Source organism: Gavialis gangeticus, unplaced genomic scaffold (assembly GCF_001723915.1).
Source record: "Gavialis gangeticus isolate Ggan-Ray unplaced genomic scaffold, GavGan_comp1, whole genome shotgun sequence".
NCBI classification, from domain to species: domain Eukaryota; kingdom Metazoa; phylum Chordata; order Crocodylia; family Gavialidae; genus Gavialis; species Gavialis gangeticus.
Window position 1 is genome coordinate 142002363 of NW_017729032.1, and position 17172 is coordinate 142019534.

The 17172-nt window shown below is 43.2% G+C and overlaps 2 protein-coding genes across 3 annotated transcripts in view; both read left to right on the forward strand.

The window, feature by feature from the left end:
• The window catches only part of TMCO3 (transmembrane and coiled-coil domains 3), a 70698-nt gene that overhangs the window by 48295 nt on the left and 5231 nt on the right, over window positions 1-17172 (forward strand). Inside the window, exons 11-12 of one of the 2 annotated variants that reach the window (XR_002098816.1) lie at window positions 8502-8643; window positions 9209-9359. Coding sequence is in view for 1 of the 2 variants with exons in the window: in XM_019524059.1 (XP_019379604.1) it covers window positions 9209-9359 (151 nt within the window). In the remaining variant the exon portion in view is untranslated. The remainder of the gene's footprint in view (window positions 1-8501; window positions 8644-9208; window positions 9360-17172) is intronic. The other variant, XM_019524059.1, reaches the window with a different exon arrangement.
• Window positions 9979-17172, forward strand: part of TFDP1 (transcription factor Dp-1) — a 130269-nt gene continuing 123075 nt past the window's right edge. The window contains exon 1 of the mRNA XM_019524061.1: window positions 9979-9990. The gene's annotated coding sequence lies outside the window, so the exon portion shown is untranslated. The remainder of the gene's footprint in view (window positions 9991-17172) is intronic.

Below are 17172 nucleotides of genomic sequence, written 5' to 3' on the forward strand. Positions count from 1 at the left end.
TCCACATCCCTCTTCAAGTGTGGTGCCCAGAACTGGACACAGTACTCTAGCTGCAGCCTGACCAGCGCCGCATAGAGGGGGAGCAAGACCTCTCTGGACCTGTTAGTGATGCCCCTGTTGATGCATGACAGGGTGCAGTTGGCTCTGCCTATTGCTTTGTCGCATTGGCAACTCATATTCATCCTGGAGTCAATCAAGACTCCAAGATCTCTCTCTGCCTCTGTGCTGCTGAGAGGGTCAGCCCCTAACCTATAACCATAATGCTGGTTCCCTCTCCCCTAATTTTGCTGACTTCATGCTTTTCCTGTGTCAGAATCTGGACTTCTATTGTATTGTGTTCACTGTGGCAGGCCAGTAGGAGGTGCTCCTGCTCTGAGCCACCCACCTCACTGTGCCCGACCACCTTCCAGGCTCCGAGTGCTTCCCAGGGGGTGCCTCACATCTAGCCAAACCCCCTTCCTGGAGCACACCTGCTAGCCTGGGGGTAGTGCCACCACCACCCAGGGTCTGGTCTGACCTTGGCACTGTGGCCTCTGGGAAACCCTAGTAGTCCTTGAAGGGTACTCAACCCACTTCAAGAACTTGGGGTGCTTCCCTCAGTCTGAAGCACAAACAGTAGTCTCCCTCAGCTGAACCAAGGGGACCCCAAAGCATAATCTAGACCCATTCCCAATAAGTCTCCCATGCTAGGTACAAAGGAGAACTTTATTGGTTACAAGGAATAAGTTTGGAATAGGGCACAGCGTTGAGCAGTATCAGAGAAATCCCATAGAGCAAACAGGGTGGCTGGGGTAGCTTTTGATCACGCATCTGAGTTACTGCAAGCTACATATCTAGTTAGATCTCAGGTAGCTTACTCACAAGTATCATCCAGAGGCAGGTGGAGATTCCCTCTGGAGGCAGGCAGTTAATTGATCATGAGTTTCAAGAGAGAGAGCAAGTTTCAGATGGTCCAGCTTTTCTCTCTTTGAGTTTTCATCATGACTACTCCCCTCCTCCTGGGCAGTCCTTAACTTATATAGACCTTATGATCTCATTTACCTGGTCCAGTTGAGGCCAGCACCTGTTGGCTGACAGCCAGCCAATTTGAAATGCATCACTGGTTGCCGGGCAGACTGGCAGGGTCTCTAGAACAATAGGGAGCCCAAACCCCTCACCTAGGTATGTGATGCCAGTTACGTAGGCAGAGGGAGCAGGTTTCCCCCCTCCCTCAGGAATGTATCCAACTCAGGGTTACCTAAAGAGCCCATAGGATGTCTGCCCTTTGCAGTGACCATGTTAACTAAACTGTCAGATAGCAGAACTTTTGGGGGGAGACAGAGGTGGCATTCTGCTACATTCACTTCCTTCTAACTTACCCATCACCTTCGCATACTTCATCAGTTCTTCCCTTCTGATCATGATAAGATCCAAGATAGATTATCCTCTGGTTATATCTTCTACTTTCTGGAAGAAAAAGTTATCCTCCATACAACTTAGAAACTGGCTTGACATTTTTTGTTTGGCTGTGTTAATCTTCCAGCAGGTGTCCAGAAATGTTGAGTCTCTCCTCTGTACCATCCCATAGCTTTTGGATAGATTTGTCACCTGTTTGAAGAGTGCTACCTCATCTTTTTTATTAGGTAGGCTATAATAAATCCTCACCATTATTTTGGTGCTGCATCTTTTACCTTTCATCTTCACCTAAATGCATTCAATTTTGCTGTCTTCCTCCTAAATTAGGGAACAAGTAACGGTGTTTCTGACATACAGGGCAATGCCATCACCTTTTCTCCCTACCCTGTCCTTCCAAAACCAAGTGTAACCCTCAATGTCGACATTCCAGTCATAAGAGCTGTCCCACTAGGTCTCAGTGTTGCTAGTCAGATCATAGTTCTTTTCAGAGGCTGGAGCTTCCAGCTCATCTTGTTTATTCCCCATACTTCTTGTATTTGTTATACATACATTGGATCTACTTGCATTTTGACTTTCTTGCTTCCCTTTAGCATCACTTGTTGCAGTCCTGTAGTTCTGTAGCTCTCGCCCACAGTTAAGCTGCTTTTTCGAGTCCTTTTCCCTCTGGACTGTGCTCTGTTGCTGGAGGGTTTTGATCAACATCCCCCATGTAACTTAGTATAAAGCCCTTCTTTCTAGGTTGGTCAGATGCTGTCCAAAGATGCTTTCCCCTGTTCTTATCAGATGGATCCCATCTCTTGATAGTAGTCTTCCAAAGAACATCTGTCCATTGATAAAGAAGCGGAAGCCTTCACATTGATACCACCATCTCAGCCATGCTTTCACATGCAGGATACAGTGGTTTCTGCCTGGACCCTTGCCTTCACAGGAAGAATCGGTGGGAACACCACTTTTGCTCTAAGCGCTTTAGTACTCTTGCCAGCCGCCTTCTAGTCACCACTGATTTTCTCAGTGTCGTTCCTGGCAGTATCATTGGTGCCTACATGGACAAGCAGGAAGGGGTAGTGGTCTGAAGGATGGATGAGTTTTGGTAGTCTTTCTGTAATGTCTTAAGTTTGAGCTCCAGGAAGACAACACACTTCTCAGGCCCACAAATCTGGATGACAAATTGGTGTGTCTGTCCTCTGCAAAAGGAAGTAATCAACCACCACCACTCTTCCTTTTCCTTTTCCTTTTCCTTTTCTGTGCAGTGGTCCTGGAGTTAAATGGTATAGCTGGTATCTTGTCCTCCTGTGGTGTTTGGGGTAAAATGACTGTTTAAAGGATTGCTGACAGGAATACAATGCACTTTCCCTAGATGGAATAGCAATAATTACTTTTTTTAGGCTAGGGCTTGTGTACCTGCTTTCAGTTTTGGGAACGGAGCAGGAGAATAACAAAGCCAGCATTTTTGGCTGACACTTTTGTGCTCTTAATACTAAAATAAGTGGTTGGATTGAGACTTTTATATTGAGGGGGAAAAAAACAAATGTGCTAAATACAATTTATAGTTGGTCACTGTTTATATATAAGTACATATATGGTATTTTTCTTATTCTTCATTTTATGCTACCCTCTAAACCCAGTATTGCAAATCCTATACTAACCATCAAATGTAAACATTTTTAAATTTAAATAGCTAGCTTGACACCACACTATTTTAATAACTTGACACACAAGCATGTGTGGGAGTATCTTAGTAGTAAAGACATGCTCCAGTTGTATGCTATATTTAGAGTGTAAAAACACTCTAGACTGGTGATACTTTACTTTTCACCAAAAAGAGGGCAGGAGGAAAGCTCAGAAACATCTATTTGTATGAAATGTTTTTGCTTCCTTTGTCCATTTATATCCAACCTTTTGTATTTATTTTGTATTATGATGGTTATGGAGCATGGCTTTGTTTAATGTGAGGAACCTGATGCGTGGAATGAACAACTGCAGGATCTTAATGAGGTGGACTTCTGGACCCAGTGGCAAGGGAGAATCCCAGGAAACAGGAGATCCTCCATCCTGCTGCATTCTTCTCCTGTCTTTACAGATCCTGATGTTACTTGCTGCCTGATCCTCTGTTGAGGACTTGGAATTGGGCTGTAGTTTGTCTGGAACTTGCCCTCAGGCCTGGTTGCCATAGGTGACTCTGCCAAAATTGAAAGACTCCAGATGCCATAACTCTGAGGATTATTGGGACACGCAAGCCTCTCCACCACTACAAGGTTTCAGTCTAGGTCTTCTAACTTAGAAGAAGTTCGGTATGCCATCAAGGAAACCAAGAACAACAAGGCTACTGGACTGGATGGCATATCTGCTGAAACCTTCAAGGCTGTCTGTGAGGAACTGGTATTGAGACTCCACAAATTTGTTCTTTGACTTTGGAACAATGAGGAGTTCCCTAGTGGACCTGAGAAAGGCCAACATTGTATTTACCTTCAAGAAAGTCTGTGTGAAGGAACTATCAAAGTATTGTCCCCCTTTCCACAGCAGGGACATTCCTTGCCCACATCCTCCTGAACCCTCATCATCTTGCTGAGGAAGTCCTACTGGAATCTTGATGTGGTTTCAGATATTTCCATGCAGCAATCAACATGATCTTTGTTGCCCACCAGGACCAAGAAAACTGTTTGGACATTGGAACTTATATATGGACTTCATTGACTTCAATAAGGACTCAGTCAGTTGCAAAGCCTTGGGAGAAGTACTGGCCAGATTTGGATACCCTGAAAAATACACAAAGGTCCTGATACTTCTCTTGATATTAGATAAGGGGGATCATTTTTGTAGTGGATTGGAGACTGATCCATTTGTCATCCAAACTGGGAGGCAAGCAAGGATGTTGTTGCTTCAGTTCTGTTCCCCACACTTTTGATCATCATCCAGATCCTCCCCTCCAGAATCGATATTGAATACTGAATGGATGGAGGGGTCTTTAGTCTACCAAAGTATTGAAAACAACCATCATAGAAGCATAGAAAATTAGAGTTGGAAGGGACCTCACTCAGGAGGTCATCTAGTCCAACCCCCTGCTCAAAGCAGGACCATCTCCAACTAGATCATCCCACCCAAGGCTTTGCCTAGTCAGGTCTTAAAAACGTCTAAGGATGGAGATTCCACAACCTATCTGGGTAGCGTGTTCCAGTGCTTTACAGCCCTCCTAGTGAGAGAGTCTTTCCTGATATGTAACTTAAATTTTCCTTGCTGCAACTTGAGGTCACTGCTCCTTGTTCTGTCATCTGCCACCACTAAGAACAGTCTAGCTCCATCCTCTTTGGAACTAGGTAGTTGAAGTCTTCTATTAAATCCCCTGTCAGTCTTCTTTTCTCTGGACTAAATAAGTCCAGTTCCCTCAGCCTCTCCACAGAAGTCATATGTCCCAGTCCCCTCACCATTTTAGGTGCTTTCTGCTGGACTCTCTCCAATTTGTCCACATCGTTTCTGTAGTGGGGGGCCCCAAAACTGGACACAATACTCAACCAGTGCCAAACAGAGGGGAATAATCACCTTCCTTGACCCTGCTAGCAGCTCTCCTTCTAATAGAGCCCAGTGTGCTGTTAGCTGCCTTTGCAACAAAGGCACACTGTTGACTCATATTCAGCTTATTGCCCAATGTAACCTCCAGGTTTTTTTCTGCAGAGCTGCCAGTCCCCAGCCTGTACTGTTGCATGGGATTATGCTGTCCTAAGTGCAGGACTTTGCACTTGTCTTTACTGAACCTCATGAGATTCCTTTTGGTCCAGTCCTCCAATTTGTCTAGGTCTCTGAATCCTAACCCTACCCTCCAGCATATCTACTACTCCTCCCAGTTTGGTGTCATCTGCAAACTTGCTGAAGATGCGCTGTGTCCCATCTTCCAGTTTTTTTATGAAGATATTGAACAAAACTGGCCTCAGGACCAACCTATGGGGCATTTCACTTGGTGTTGGCTGCCAACTAGACATTATGCCATTGATTTACTACCCTTTGAGCCCAATGATCTAGCCAGCCTGCTGTCCACCTTAGAGTCCATTCATCTAGCCTATATTTCCTTAGCTTGTGAGAATTTTGTGGGAGACCTGTATCAAAATCTTTGCTAAAGTCAAGGTATATCATATCCACTGGTCTCTCCACATCTACAGAGTCAGTTACCTCATAATAGAATGCAATTAGATTGGTCAGGCATGACTTGCTCTTGATGAATCAAAAGCTGACTGTTCCTAATCACCTTCTCCTTCAAATGCTTAGAAATGAAGTCCTTGAGGACCTGCTTCATGATTTTTCTCAGGATTGTGGTGAGGCTGACTGATCTGTCGGTCCCCGCATCCTCTTCCTTCCTGTTCTTAAAGATGGGCACTATATTTGCCCTTTTCCAGTCATACAAGACCTCTCCCAATCACCATGTGTTTGCAGAGCAGCTGGGTACTGTCTTTGAAATCACATTTGTTAACTTTCTCAGCACCCTCAGGTGTATCACATCCGGCCTCATGGACTTGTATACATCCAATTTTTCTAAATAGTTCCTAACCTGTTGTTTTGCTACTGTTCAGGGGCAACACGTAGGTCCATACAGGTGCATGTGCACGCCCTGAGCATGGCAGCGCACCCCCTAAAAAAGGCGCCACTGACACTTCCTCCCCCATCTGCCCCCTGCTGCTGACAGTGCTGGTGGTGCATGCAGGAGCTCCACACTTACCGCCGCTGTGCTTCCTCTACTGTGAGCACAGCTGTGCCCCCCAGCCACTAGGGGCATGCGTAGTTCATGCCACTGTTGGCTGCTCATCTTCTCCACAAACTGCTGCATCTCTTTGCAGAACTCTGCTAAGTTTTGGGTCTTTCTCTCAACATGGAGAAAACTGAAGTCCTTTATCAGCCTGCTCCAGGCCTCAAATATGACCCCTCCTTTCAAATTACCATTAAGGGGAAAGACCCTGGAAGTAGTTGAGCATTTCTTTTACCTTGGCAGCCACCTCTCTCAGAGAGTGAACACTGAGGATATCCAGCATAGGATCCAGTGCATAGGTGCCTTCTTCAGGAAATTGCTTCAGCATGTTTTTATTGATTGCAGTCTCCAGAAAGACCCTAAGATCCAGGTCTACAGTGCATTTGTTTCATCATCCCTACTCTGAGTCATCATCCCTACTTTCCTCTATAGATGTGAAATATGGGTGACCTACAATTATCATTGGGGGTGGGAGGGGAGCAGAGCCCAGAGAGATGTTACCAGTGATGCCTCTGGAAAATCCTCTGCATTAAATAGGAAGATCACCACGCAAATCGTAGCATCCTTGCTCAAGCCAGTGTTACCAGCATTGAGTTGGTGATCCTCAAGCACCAACTTCACTGGACTGGATATGACATGTGGATGCCTGATAGGGCTGTGTGAAATGGCTGTGTTTTGATTTGGTTTTGGATTTGGTCATTTCGGAGGACAGTGATTCGTTTTGGTTTTTCGGATCAGTGTCCTATTTTGTTTTGGTCAAATCTGTTTTGGAGATTTGGCTCTGCTGAATCTCCTCTGAATCTGTTTTGAATGGGCTGCAAGTTTTGTACAGCCCTACTGCCCACCTAGGTTGGGCTTGGAGCTGGGGGCTGCAGGGCCCCAGCGGGGAGCAGGATGGGGCTGTGGGTGGCTTGTCCAGGGGAGGGGGAGGGCTGCTGCTCTCCATGCAGGCAAGGAGAGCCCTGCGTGGATCTCTGATCCCTGTCACACTGGGTCATGGGGCAGGGAAGCAGCGCAGATCAGCGACCAAGCCTGGTGGTTCCTGCCGTGCAACCTGGCTCTTCAGGGAGCAGAGATCCATGCTGGGGGTTTCCTCACTGTTGCTGCCTGCCCTGCGCTGCTCCTGCTGTGCAACCTGGCTGCGCAAGGAGCAGAGATCTGTGCTGGGGTCTCCTCTCAACCACTGCCAGCCCCATGCTGCCCTGCATCTCCGCTCCCTGCAGAGCCAGATTGCGTGGCAGGGACCAGCCCTGCTATGCTCCGTGACCTGGTTCTGCAGGGAGCAGAGATCCATGCTGGGAGTCTCCTCGTTGCTGCTACCCACCCCGTGCAAAATTTTCTGAAACATTTTGTATCTCTCATTTTGCTTCGGAGATGTTTTGGAGCCTTCTGTTTTGATTCAGATTCGGTGTTTTGGGTGCCAAAACAGCCTGAAACGCATCCAAAATCAAATGGCTGGTGAAATTTTGCACAGCCCTAATGTCTGACCCTCAACTCGCAAAACCAAGTGTTCTAATCCTAGTTTAGCTGAAGCTTGAGCTGTCATGGCAGCCAGAGGAAACAACTGAAGGACACATTGAAGGCATATCTCAAGAAAACAGATGTAGACATGAAGAGCTAGGAGGAGATAGCTGCTAACCGACTTGGGAATGGTGCCACAACCTCAACCAAGTGGCAGCCCACTTGGAGGTAGCACATCTTGCCCTGAAAGCAAAGAAGGGCAAGACAAAGCAGAGAAGAAAAAGCGGAGGATGGAAAAGAGAAATCCTGGTCTATGGTTTACTCTCTCCTTGGCAAGATCTGCAATTTCTGTGGGCAGAATTGTCGCTCAAGGATTGGACTTTTAAGTCGCCTTAATACCTATCAATGAGCCACAGTAGAGATCATCCTTGTATCAGAGGAATTGCTGACTTTAATTTCAAACTGTTGCTAAAAGCAGTCTGTATTTTGAAACAAAAAGGAAGGAATTTTTGGCAGTAATCTTTGTATTAGTTTTGACTGATAAGCAGGGATCCTGGTTTTCTCTTATTTAATAAGATCTCCAATTTTTGGATTAAAAAAGTAACCCCAAATCCACATTTTCCCATGATTTAAAATGAAATGCCACTGTATATCTATCTATATATTAGTGGTGTTTCATTTAAATAACGGAAAAATGCAGATTTTGGGGGGTTTTTTAATCCAAAAATTGGGAATTTTTTTTGTAAAAGGGAAAACCGGGATCCCTGCTGATAAGGAATCATGTTTCTTGACAGACCCATTCCATTTTATTAACTATTTTTTAATTGTTGAGAACTGTATACACAAATAGAGTGGTGTGGTGAACATTCATATGCTAGTGCTTTAAAAATAAACAGCTTTTCTTAAATTGCAGGTTCCATTTTTTAGTAAAATATTCCAGGCAGTACATGTTGAAGAGGTTATTGCTCTCTTTCATTGCCTGAAGTTTCTTGGGCTTTGGATTCATACCTTACACCTTAACATCATCCACGACATGATTAATTTTGTCCAAAAAGGTATTGTGTGACGTGTCATTGCTTGATCTAATTAGGTCCAAAAATCGATCCTGAATATAATGTATAATGGTTTGCAAGATGGCCAGCTCCAACAGCAGGATATTCAATAACAGCTTTAATTCAATATCGTCTCAAATTATAAATCTAGTTTTCTTTTTGGCAAATTGGAAGGAAATTTACTGGGTTCTGTCTCTCTTATAACACATGAAATATTTGAGGGAAATCCTGGCTCTGTTGAAGTCAATAAGGATTTTATTTCCAAAGAGAAAATATTAATGATTGATATTAATTATTAATAATAATACCTTAAATATAGAATGCAAAATTTTACATTTGTTTCCATAGGATTTTTTTTTTGGCTTGTGAATATTTCAGATTCATCAAAATTAATTTGTCACTATTGAAAGGAAATATCTCTCTCAAATTCCTTTAATTGGTAAAACCATTGATGTGGCAAGCTTTATGCATCAAATCTATAAGTAGTAGTTTTGTAGTTAGTCTACCTGTAAAACTGGCATGAAATCTTTCAGCAAGAGGAGATCAATAAATGTTTCTTTCTTGACAGATTACAGAGCTTTTGGATGTTTCAATGGAATTGGGATGCTTCTTAGCTGGCGCGCTGATCTCTTCTCAGGGGCACATGGTTACTGAAGAGATCATGTCCTGTATTGAACCAATAAGGGACTTTCTTGCCATCATTTTCTTTGCATCTATAGGTAATCTAAAACATCATTAAAAAAACTTATTAATTTACATAAACTTGTGTGGGGAGGGAAATTTTTGCTTTGTATGAATCTGTTAGAATATTTTCTTAAGTGTGAAATTTGTATAAATGTATTATATATTTTAAGTATAACATTAAAATATTTTATGAATGTGTAAATTAAGTATGTAATGTTAAAACTCTGTAGTCCTGTTTGTATTAGGGCTGTCAAATGATTAAAAAATTTGATCATGATTAGTTGTGTGATTAATAAAATTAATCACAATTAATTGTGATTTTAATCGTACAGCTAAAAACTCACCAAAATTATGTGCAGAAAACCACAAAATTATGCAGGTACTTTGTATGGTTGGGGGTGGTGTGTGTGTGGGGGGTTTGGAGCCAGGGAAGAGGAATCCCCACATGCCTTGGCAGGATGCAGGGTACTGTGGGTCAGGAGTGAGGGATAGCAGCAGGGCTGTGGCTTGAGAGTGAGGGGCGGGGGCAGGGCATGGGAATATCACTGCCTACCCCCCCTCACAGGTATCCTCTTTTTTTGAAACTGGAAATATGGTAATGCTACAGCAACACAGCCCAGTGGCATGTAGAGCAGCGCCCAGCAGGTAGATCTGTTGCGGGGCAGAGTGGTGAGAGAGGGAAGAGGCAGGGGTCAGATTCAGGCCCCCATGGTGAGGGAGGGAGTGGGACGGGCTGGGGTGAATGGGGCCCTGGGGCCGAGCAGGGTTGTGAGACTGGGCTGCAGGTGTCTTGACCAGGGGTGTGGGGGGATGTGGCTCCCTGTCGCTGTGTGCACCCCTGGGGGAGGCAAGAAGGCATATGCTCCCTGGATTTATGAATGAGGCAGAGGTGGACTGTCTACTGCAGGCAGGGGTCCTGTGTCCTGGTGCCTTTGCCCCAGGAGCCACATGATGCCATGTTGTGCCTTCCACCCTGGGCAGGCAGGGGACATGCAGCCAGCATGTGGCTCCTGGGGCAAAGGCAGCAGGGCACTGAGTCTCAGCCCTCTTCCGCCCTGCACGCAAATCTGGGGGGCCACAGGATCCCCATCCTCCCATGGGGGTGTGTGCAGCAGTGGGGAGCCACGCCGCCCCACACTCCTGGGCGAGTCTCCTTTTGACACCATCCCATGACCTGCCTTGGCCCCAGAACCCTATTCACCCTAGCCCCTGCCCCTGCCCCACTCTCTTCCTCACTGTGGGAGCCTTGATCTGCCCTTCCACCCCTTCCCTCTTCTCCCTGCCCCGTCCCTTTCACAGACTTACCTGCTGGGCACTGCTCTACATGCTGTCGGACTGCATTCCTGGCTGTATGCATGCTGTGATCGCTCATCTGTCTGTGTGTGTCTGCCCCCCATGCCTTCCTGCTGCAGCAGCCTAAAACCCACATCTGGGCTGCCCTGTGGTCCTCTGCACTGCCACCACTGTCCCTTTGGGCAGCCCAGAGGCAGCGGTGACAGCGGTGGAGCACAGTGTGGGCTCCAAAACCATGTGTGTGATTAATGCATTAAAAAAATTAACACAAGAATCAATTAACATGTTCATCACGCACATTAATGGCAATTAATTGACATGCCTAATTTCTATTTAATCAAGTAACTGCTAACCTTTGAGCTACTTTAAACAAATAGCTGAAATACCTTAAGGTAAAAAAGTTTGTTTTGTTATTTTAAATCCTATTTTCTCCTTGCAGAAGGATATTTATTACAGCAAAAAAATGGTTCTTATTTATCAAAGTTTTATTTAGGTTAGGTGAAAAACTTGAATATGGAGTTGAGAATTTTTGTTGCAGTTTTCTTTGTTTAGATGCAATGCATAAATGCATACCTGGAAAAGGAAGAATCAAACAGGAGGTAGTTTCTTTACTTGTAGCTCCAAGGTGCTTTTAGTGAGCACTCACCTCAAAAACTCTGTATGTTGTTTTAGAACTTCATTTGAAGCATCTTCAGGCTTTGTTTAGAACTTCCTTCTCTGTTTCTCCAACTTCTCTCACTTCCAGGCACTCACCCTTATGCAAACACTTCCTAGTGGAGCAACTTCAGTAACATAATTCAGTGCCTGAATGCCCATACATGTACCTGTGTATTGGTTTGGTGGCCATTATTTGGCATAGAACCTTAAACTGTTTCTTACAGCTCTCTTAAAATGAATAACTATTCCCACCAGTTTTAATGACATGGTGCCCAATCTGCAACAGTAATTTACTCAAATCAGTCAAATTGCAGACTAGCTGACTCTTAAAATGAATCTTTAGGTGGGATGGGGAATTTGTTAGACTAGAGTAAAACTTTTGGGTCTGTGTAAGCGACTGGGTTGGAACAGTCATTGCTAAATGTTCTCAACTGAGCTATTAAAACACATCTCCATGATACAATAGTTATTATCACCTTAGAACCTAGTCATACACCAGAATTGTTTAATGTTAAGTACTGTATAAGAGCAAAGCAAGTTGTAAATTTGTTGGGGCAGGCTCAGTATTAGCGTAAGAGAAGACAACAGGTGGACACAGGAGTAAAGGAAAATGGTGAGATATTAGGCAGTATTCTGTCCACCCTAACTAGTAACAGACTAGCTATTTCAAATGTTACTTCCTGTTCTGTTCTTGAATGATAAGAATATCCCTTTGAGCACTGCAATTTCTCTTCCTTTTGTGATATTAATTTAGCAGTAATGAACCCAAAATGTTTGTAGAGCTTTAAAGAGAATAAACCTGCTTATGGAGGAATGGTTGTATAAAATGTATGATGCTACTTGAGAAGAAATATGATATGTACATTAGCAGTTCACAGAAAGGTTACGGTGCTAACTATCTTACTTTTAAGTGTCTCATCTATTAAATGTAAAAGGCTTAAATAGGAGTATGGACGAGAGTTCAAGAGTTTGTGGAAAGAGGTTGGTTGTGAGAAATTGTGTGATGTAACATAAAACTATTTGTATAGGTCATTGTGAGAAGTGTGGGGGTGGGGGGAGCATGGAGGTTGAAATTTCAAGGTGCTTGGGTTTTTTGGCATTCGGGCTTCATGTTTAGCTCCTCTGCACTACAGTTTGTATAATGTGTTTTATATATCCCAATACTTTACTATCCAAAGTAATAAAGTTAAATAGAATTAAATAAAATATTATCCAGACAAATAACAGCTTAAAGGAAAGGTAAAAGTATACTTTAAGATGTTGGAAAAGAGGGAGTTGTTACTGGGATTTTCTTCTTCTTCTAGAGCATCTTGCATCAAGGGTAGCCTGAACTGGGTGGTGGAACAGAGAGGAAAAAGGCCACTGCTGAATGAGCAAGATATTCTGTTGTAAAGAGTAAAGAATTGGATCTTGAGGTAGCTTGGTATATCAGTCAGGTATATTTAATTTCTATCCCTGGCAAAATAAAGGATTGCATATTAAAATATAGTTCAACTGGAAAATTATGGTAAAAATTGGGTGGACTTCCTAACTCAATCTGTCCTAAATCCACATTAGAACTGGTCTGTTTGCAGGGAAAAATAAGAGTCATCACTGGCTCTGCAAATTCACCCTGAGATCTAAAATTTAAGTTAAATGTCACCTTGTTTGTACATAATATGTTTTTAATTGCCATTAGCTGAACTTGTGCAGTTTTTGTACAGTTATAAGTGAGGAGAGGATTTTGCCTTTGGATTTGGGCCCCGGCTAACAATTCTTCTCAATCAGCTGCTTGAGTATATGCACATTCTGTTGTAAATGTGCATGTATCCTGTACTTGGAGCTGTAGCTGTGTCCAGACAGCCTGCATGAGCCCTGCCCGTCTTCATACTGAAGTGTGAAAGGTGTTGCCTGTTTTTCCAGGTTTTGCCTTCCTTTCAGCCAACCAGGGCTTGAGAAGGAGCTTTTTCAGTCTGATCCCAATCATGTCTGATGTCTACAGAAGCTCTCGAAATGTTAGTCTCCGGTATTTAGTTTTTCCTTGGTTAGTCTCTCTCTCATAGATTCCAAGGGGCACATATAGGGACAAAGAGACCACTACATTTGGCAAAAGGAAGGAATTTTTCCCACAGGTCAGATTGGCAAGGACTGTTGGAAAGTAGCCATTTTAGGCACTGATAGAAATGACATTTGTCATATGACCGGCCCCCTGAAAGTGCTCTACAGCTGTGTTGTGACACGTGCATGGCTGCAGAGCACTTTAAAAGTGGCTGATCGCATGACAAATTAACCCTCATCTAATGAGGGATCAGATGAAGGTGGGGGAGGCATTGCTGCATACACTAGATGTAAAACGATGAGGATTTCCAAAAAAACCCCAAAACCCTTTTTGGTTATCTGTGTCCTTTTCTTTCTGTAGCTGAAAGACAGTGATCTTCATCCAGAGGCTATTCAAATGAAATCTCTGGACTGTATCAATATGTGCTATGAAATCACTCAGGAGGATCTGCTGATAGTGATTAGGGCACATTCCAGTAAACTCCATGCATTTCCAGCTGCTGCTCTTTAGAATGTCCGTCTTGTGGATATCTATAAGGCAACCCCTTGGAGTTCTCTTCACACTTTCACTAAGCACTTTGCCATTGCAGGGACTTGCAAAACAGTCCTCCAGATCCTGTTTTCTTGGTATGCTGCTGCTTGCCTCCAGGTGAATTAGGCACTGCTTTGGAGTTTTTGCTACAAATTCCCATGGATTTATCATAAGCATTAACGCTGGTCCTTTCTTCAGGAGCTGTTTTAAAAATGCAGAAAGCTCCCAACAGGTTTGGCATGCACAGCCAGATGCCTCTCACAATACCTGATAATTTAGAAAGAGATGTGATGAACTGAGAATCAATCAGGAGGTCAAATTCTGGTGCAATTCTAACCTTAATGACTTGAGTTATTAGTATCAAGACAAAAACCTATGAATGTTAGTCCTAACTCCTCAGCTGATTCCTGTTAATGTCCAGACCCTTCACAAACCTTATCTAAAGATCCATGCTTATAACCAAGAGGAACTAACTACTTGCTCATCTACTGGTGAGGTAACTGAGAAATTGCACAAGGTCATTGGGAATATAATATAGGTGTACAATACAAGAGACAAAACACATTTTGCCACATTCTGTTTCAAAGATAAACTGTCAGTTTATGTGCTCATGCGCTTCACACTAACAGCATGACTCCAAGTGAGTAGACTTCAAATATAAATGTTATGGCTACCCCTGCATTCATGCTAACAGAGCTGATTGTTCAGCTCAAATGGTAGTCTCATTTCACATCTGTGGGTCTTGGGTGGAGTCCCACATGAGTGTTAAGCTTAGCTATATTCTCGGTGACCACTGGACCATACTTTGTTCCCAAAGCCAGGAATAGAAACCAGAAATTCTGATGTCTGGCATTCCATTGCCAACTCACAAATACTGTTAAGCTACTAGTGTTTTGTAGACTAGTCCACATAAAGAATAAGAAGATGATTTCCCTGCACTAATTTGCAATTCCAGTTCAAATGAAAGAGGTCAATTCAGAAGGTTGCGTGGGGAGGATATGCATGTGTGTGTATATGCATGTTTGTAAAACATACATGCTTTGGGGTGTGAGTAGTCTGTTTAAGGATTCTGAAATAATCAGTGAAATTATTATTATAAAATATTGTATTTGTAAAAGCTATGAATTTTTAGAAGTGAATCAGGATTTTAGCAATACTTATTCTGTTTTCCATATTTTCAGTGCTTGAACTTTTGTTAATGGAAGCTGTCCCTTAGGTAACTCACCTTGATTATTATTTTTTTAGTAAGAGATTGATTGAAATTAAGAACAGTAAATAGAAGAGTCTGCCTGTATGTCTAGAGAGCCAAACATTTTGTGTCTGTGGATTCCAAAATTATTTGAATCTTATTAAATAAATCTTTCCAGAAAGCTAGTTTCTCTACTTGAGGTATGCCCATTAGCAGTTACTGTGGGCTTGATACCTTAGGGTAGAAATACTGTAAATTTGCTTGTAAGTGGCATTAAAAGGACTAGCATAATTGGTCCCTTCTTTGCTCTAGGTTTGTAGAACATGGTTCATTTGGATGTGTGTCTGCTTGAGGATGTGCTCCTTGTGCTTTCAGGTCCTAGGGAAAATGTATTATGTCAAGTTGTTTGAACCCTGAAGCAGGTTTTAAACCCAGCTGTAAGTCAACACAGATTTGCTTAAGGAAGTGTTCCTGTTTATATTGGTTGAATAAACTCTTTGCAGGAGCTAAGTGTTGAGAGTTTTGTTTTTGATTTTGCCTAGTTAGGCACTATGCCAATATAAAGTGTGCCCTGTAATACATTAATGTGTGAAAGAACATGTAAATCAGAATCTACATTACCTAATATTCATTCAGGTTAATCTCCCACTGACTTGAATGAACTATTTGCTATTCATGTAAGTTAAGGGCTTTAGGATTTTCCTTCCCCTCTTCCAGCTCTGGAATACAAGCATCAATTTCTGCAACCACAATACCAAGATTTTATCAGTGTGTGACCTCAAGTCTTGGTAGTACTGGGATATGACACCTCTGGGGAAATAAGTCAGGTGGGTGCTGCTGGAAGTAGTTTGGGTTGGTGCATCAGTAGGTAGTACCGATAGGAATTTTCTGTGCTTCAAGTTTACTGTTGCCATTAACTCCATTTAGCCCCAAATCCATTAATTATAGAATATATTTGGTAAGAGTTTTAGAATTTTATTTTTTGTTTTCCAGTCCTTTCTAATGGGAGAGATCAGGCTATACGAAGGAAACGGACTGTTGCTGGGAAGTAGGGGTATGCAAAATGGGCCGTATTTGATTCGGATTCAGCCCGAATCAGGGACAGATCTGATTTGTTGATTCAGATCACTGTCCTGATTCAATTCGGCCAAATCTGAGTCTGAAGATTCGATGCTGATTCAGAGAATCAGCGATTTGCCCATAGACCGTTTTAAATGTTTTTTCTACATACCTTGAGGTACCAGGTGTGGCTTGTGAATGCTGCGATGGTGAGGCAGATGGAGTGTCCCACAGGAGTGTGGGGGGAGGCCCTGCATACTCGGAGGTGAATCCGGAAGTGTCCAGCTCCGCTGCTGAGTGCGCTGGGCCCCTTCCCCGAGCTCCTGTGGGATGCTTCATCCACCCCACCATCTCAGCGTTCACAAGCCACCTGGTACCTTGAGGTATGTAGAACAAATATTTAAACCTGTGTCTATGTCCAAATCATCGAATTTTTCCAAATCTCTCTGAATTGATTCGGAGGGTTCCAATTTGATTTGGACAGATTAAAGGGTCTCTTGATTTGATTTGGATTCAGAGATTCAGCTGCGAATTGGGCCGAATCTCCACCAGATCAAATCTGCGACTGAAGCTTTGCACAGCCCTCCTGGGAAGTACCATTAATTTGGCAAGTCCCCAACTTTAATTGCTAAATAATGATACTGACACAGTGACAGGTGTTTACAGAATGTTTGGAGAAAAATGCTATAAATACGTGTATTAAACCTTAAGTGTTTTCATGATTTTTTTTTTTTTGGAAATACTCTTTTAACAGCCAAGTTTTGAACTAAGGATGTTCTAGCTCAGTCACAGATTGAACAGAAATCAGAGATTGAAATCACTTATGATGGAAAAGGTGTTTGTTTTGTTGAGTCAGACCAACCTGGTGGCCTTCTATGATCAGGTCACCAAATCCTTAGATGCAGGGGTAGCAGTGGATGTAGTCTTTCTGGACTTTAGGAAGGCCTTCGACACTGTCTCTCACCCCAATCTCCTAAAAAAACTGGGGGACTGTGGTGTCGACACCTACACAGTCAAATGGGTCGCTTACTGGCTGGAGGGCCGCACCCAGAGAGTGGTGGTGGATGGGTCGTTTTTGACC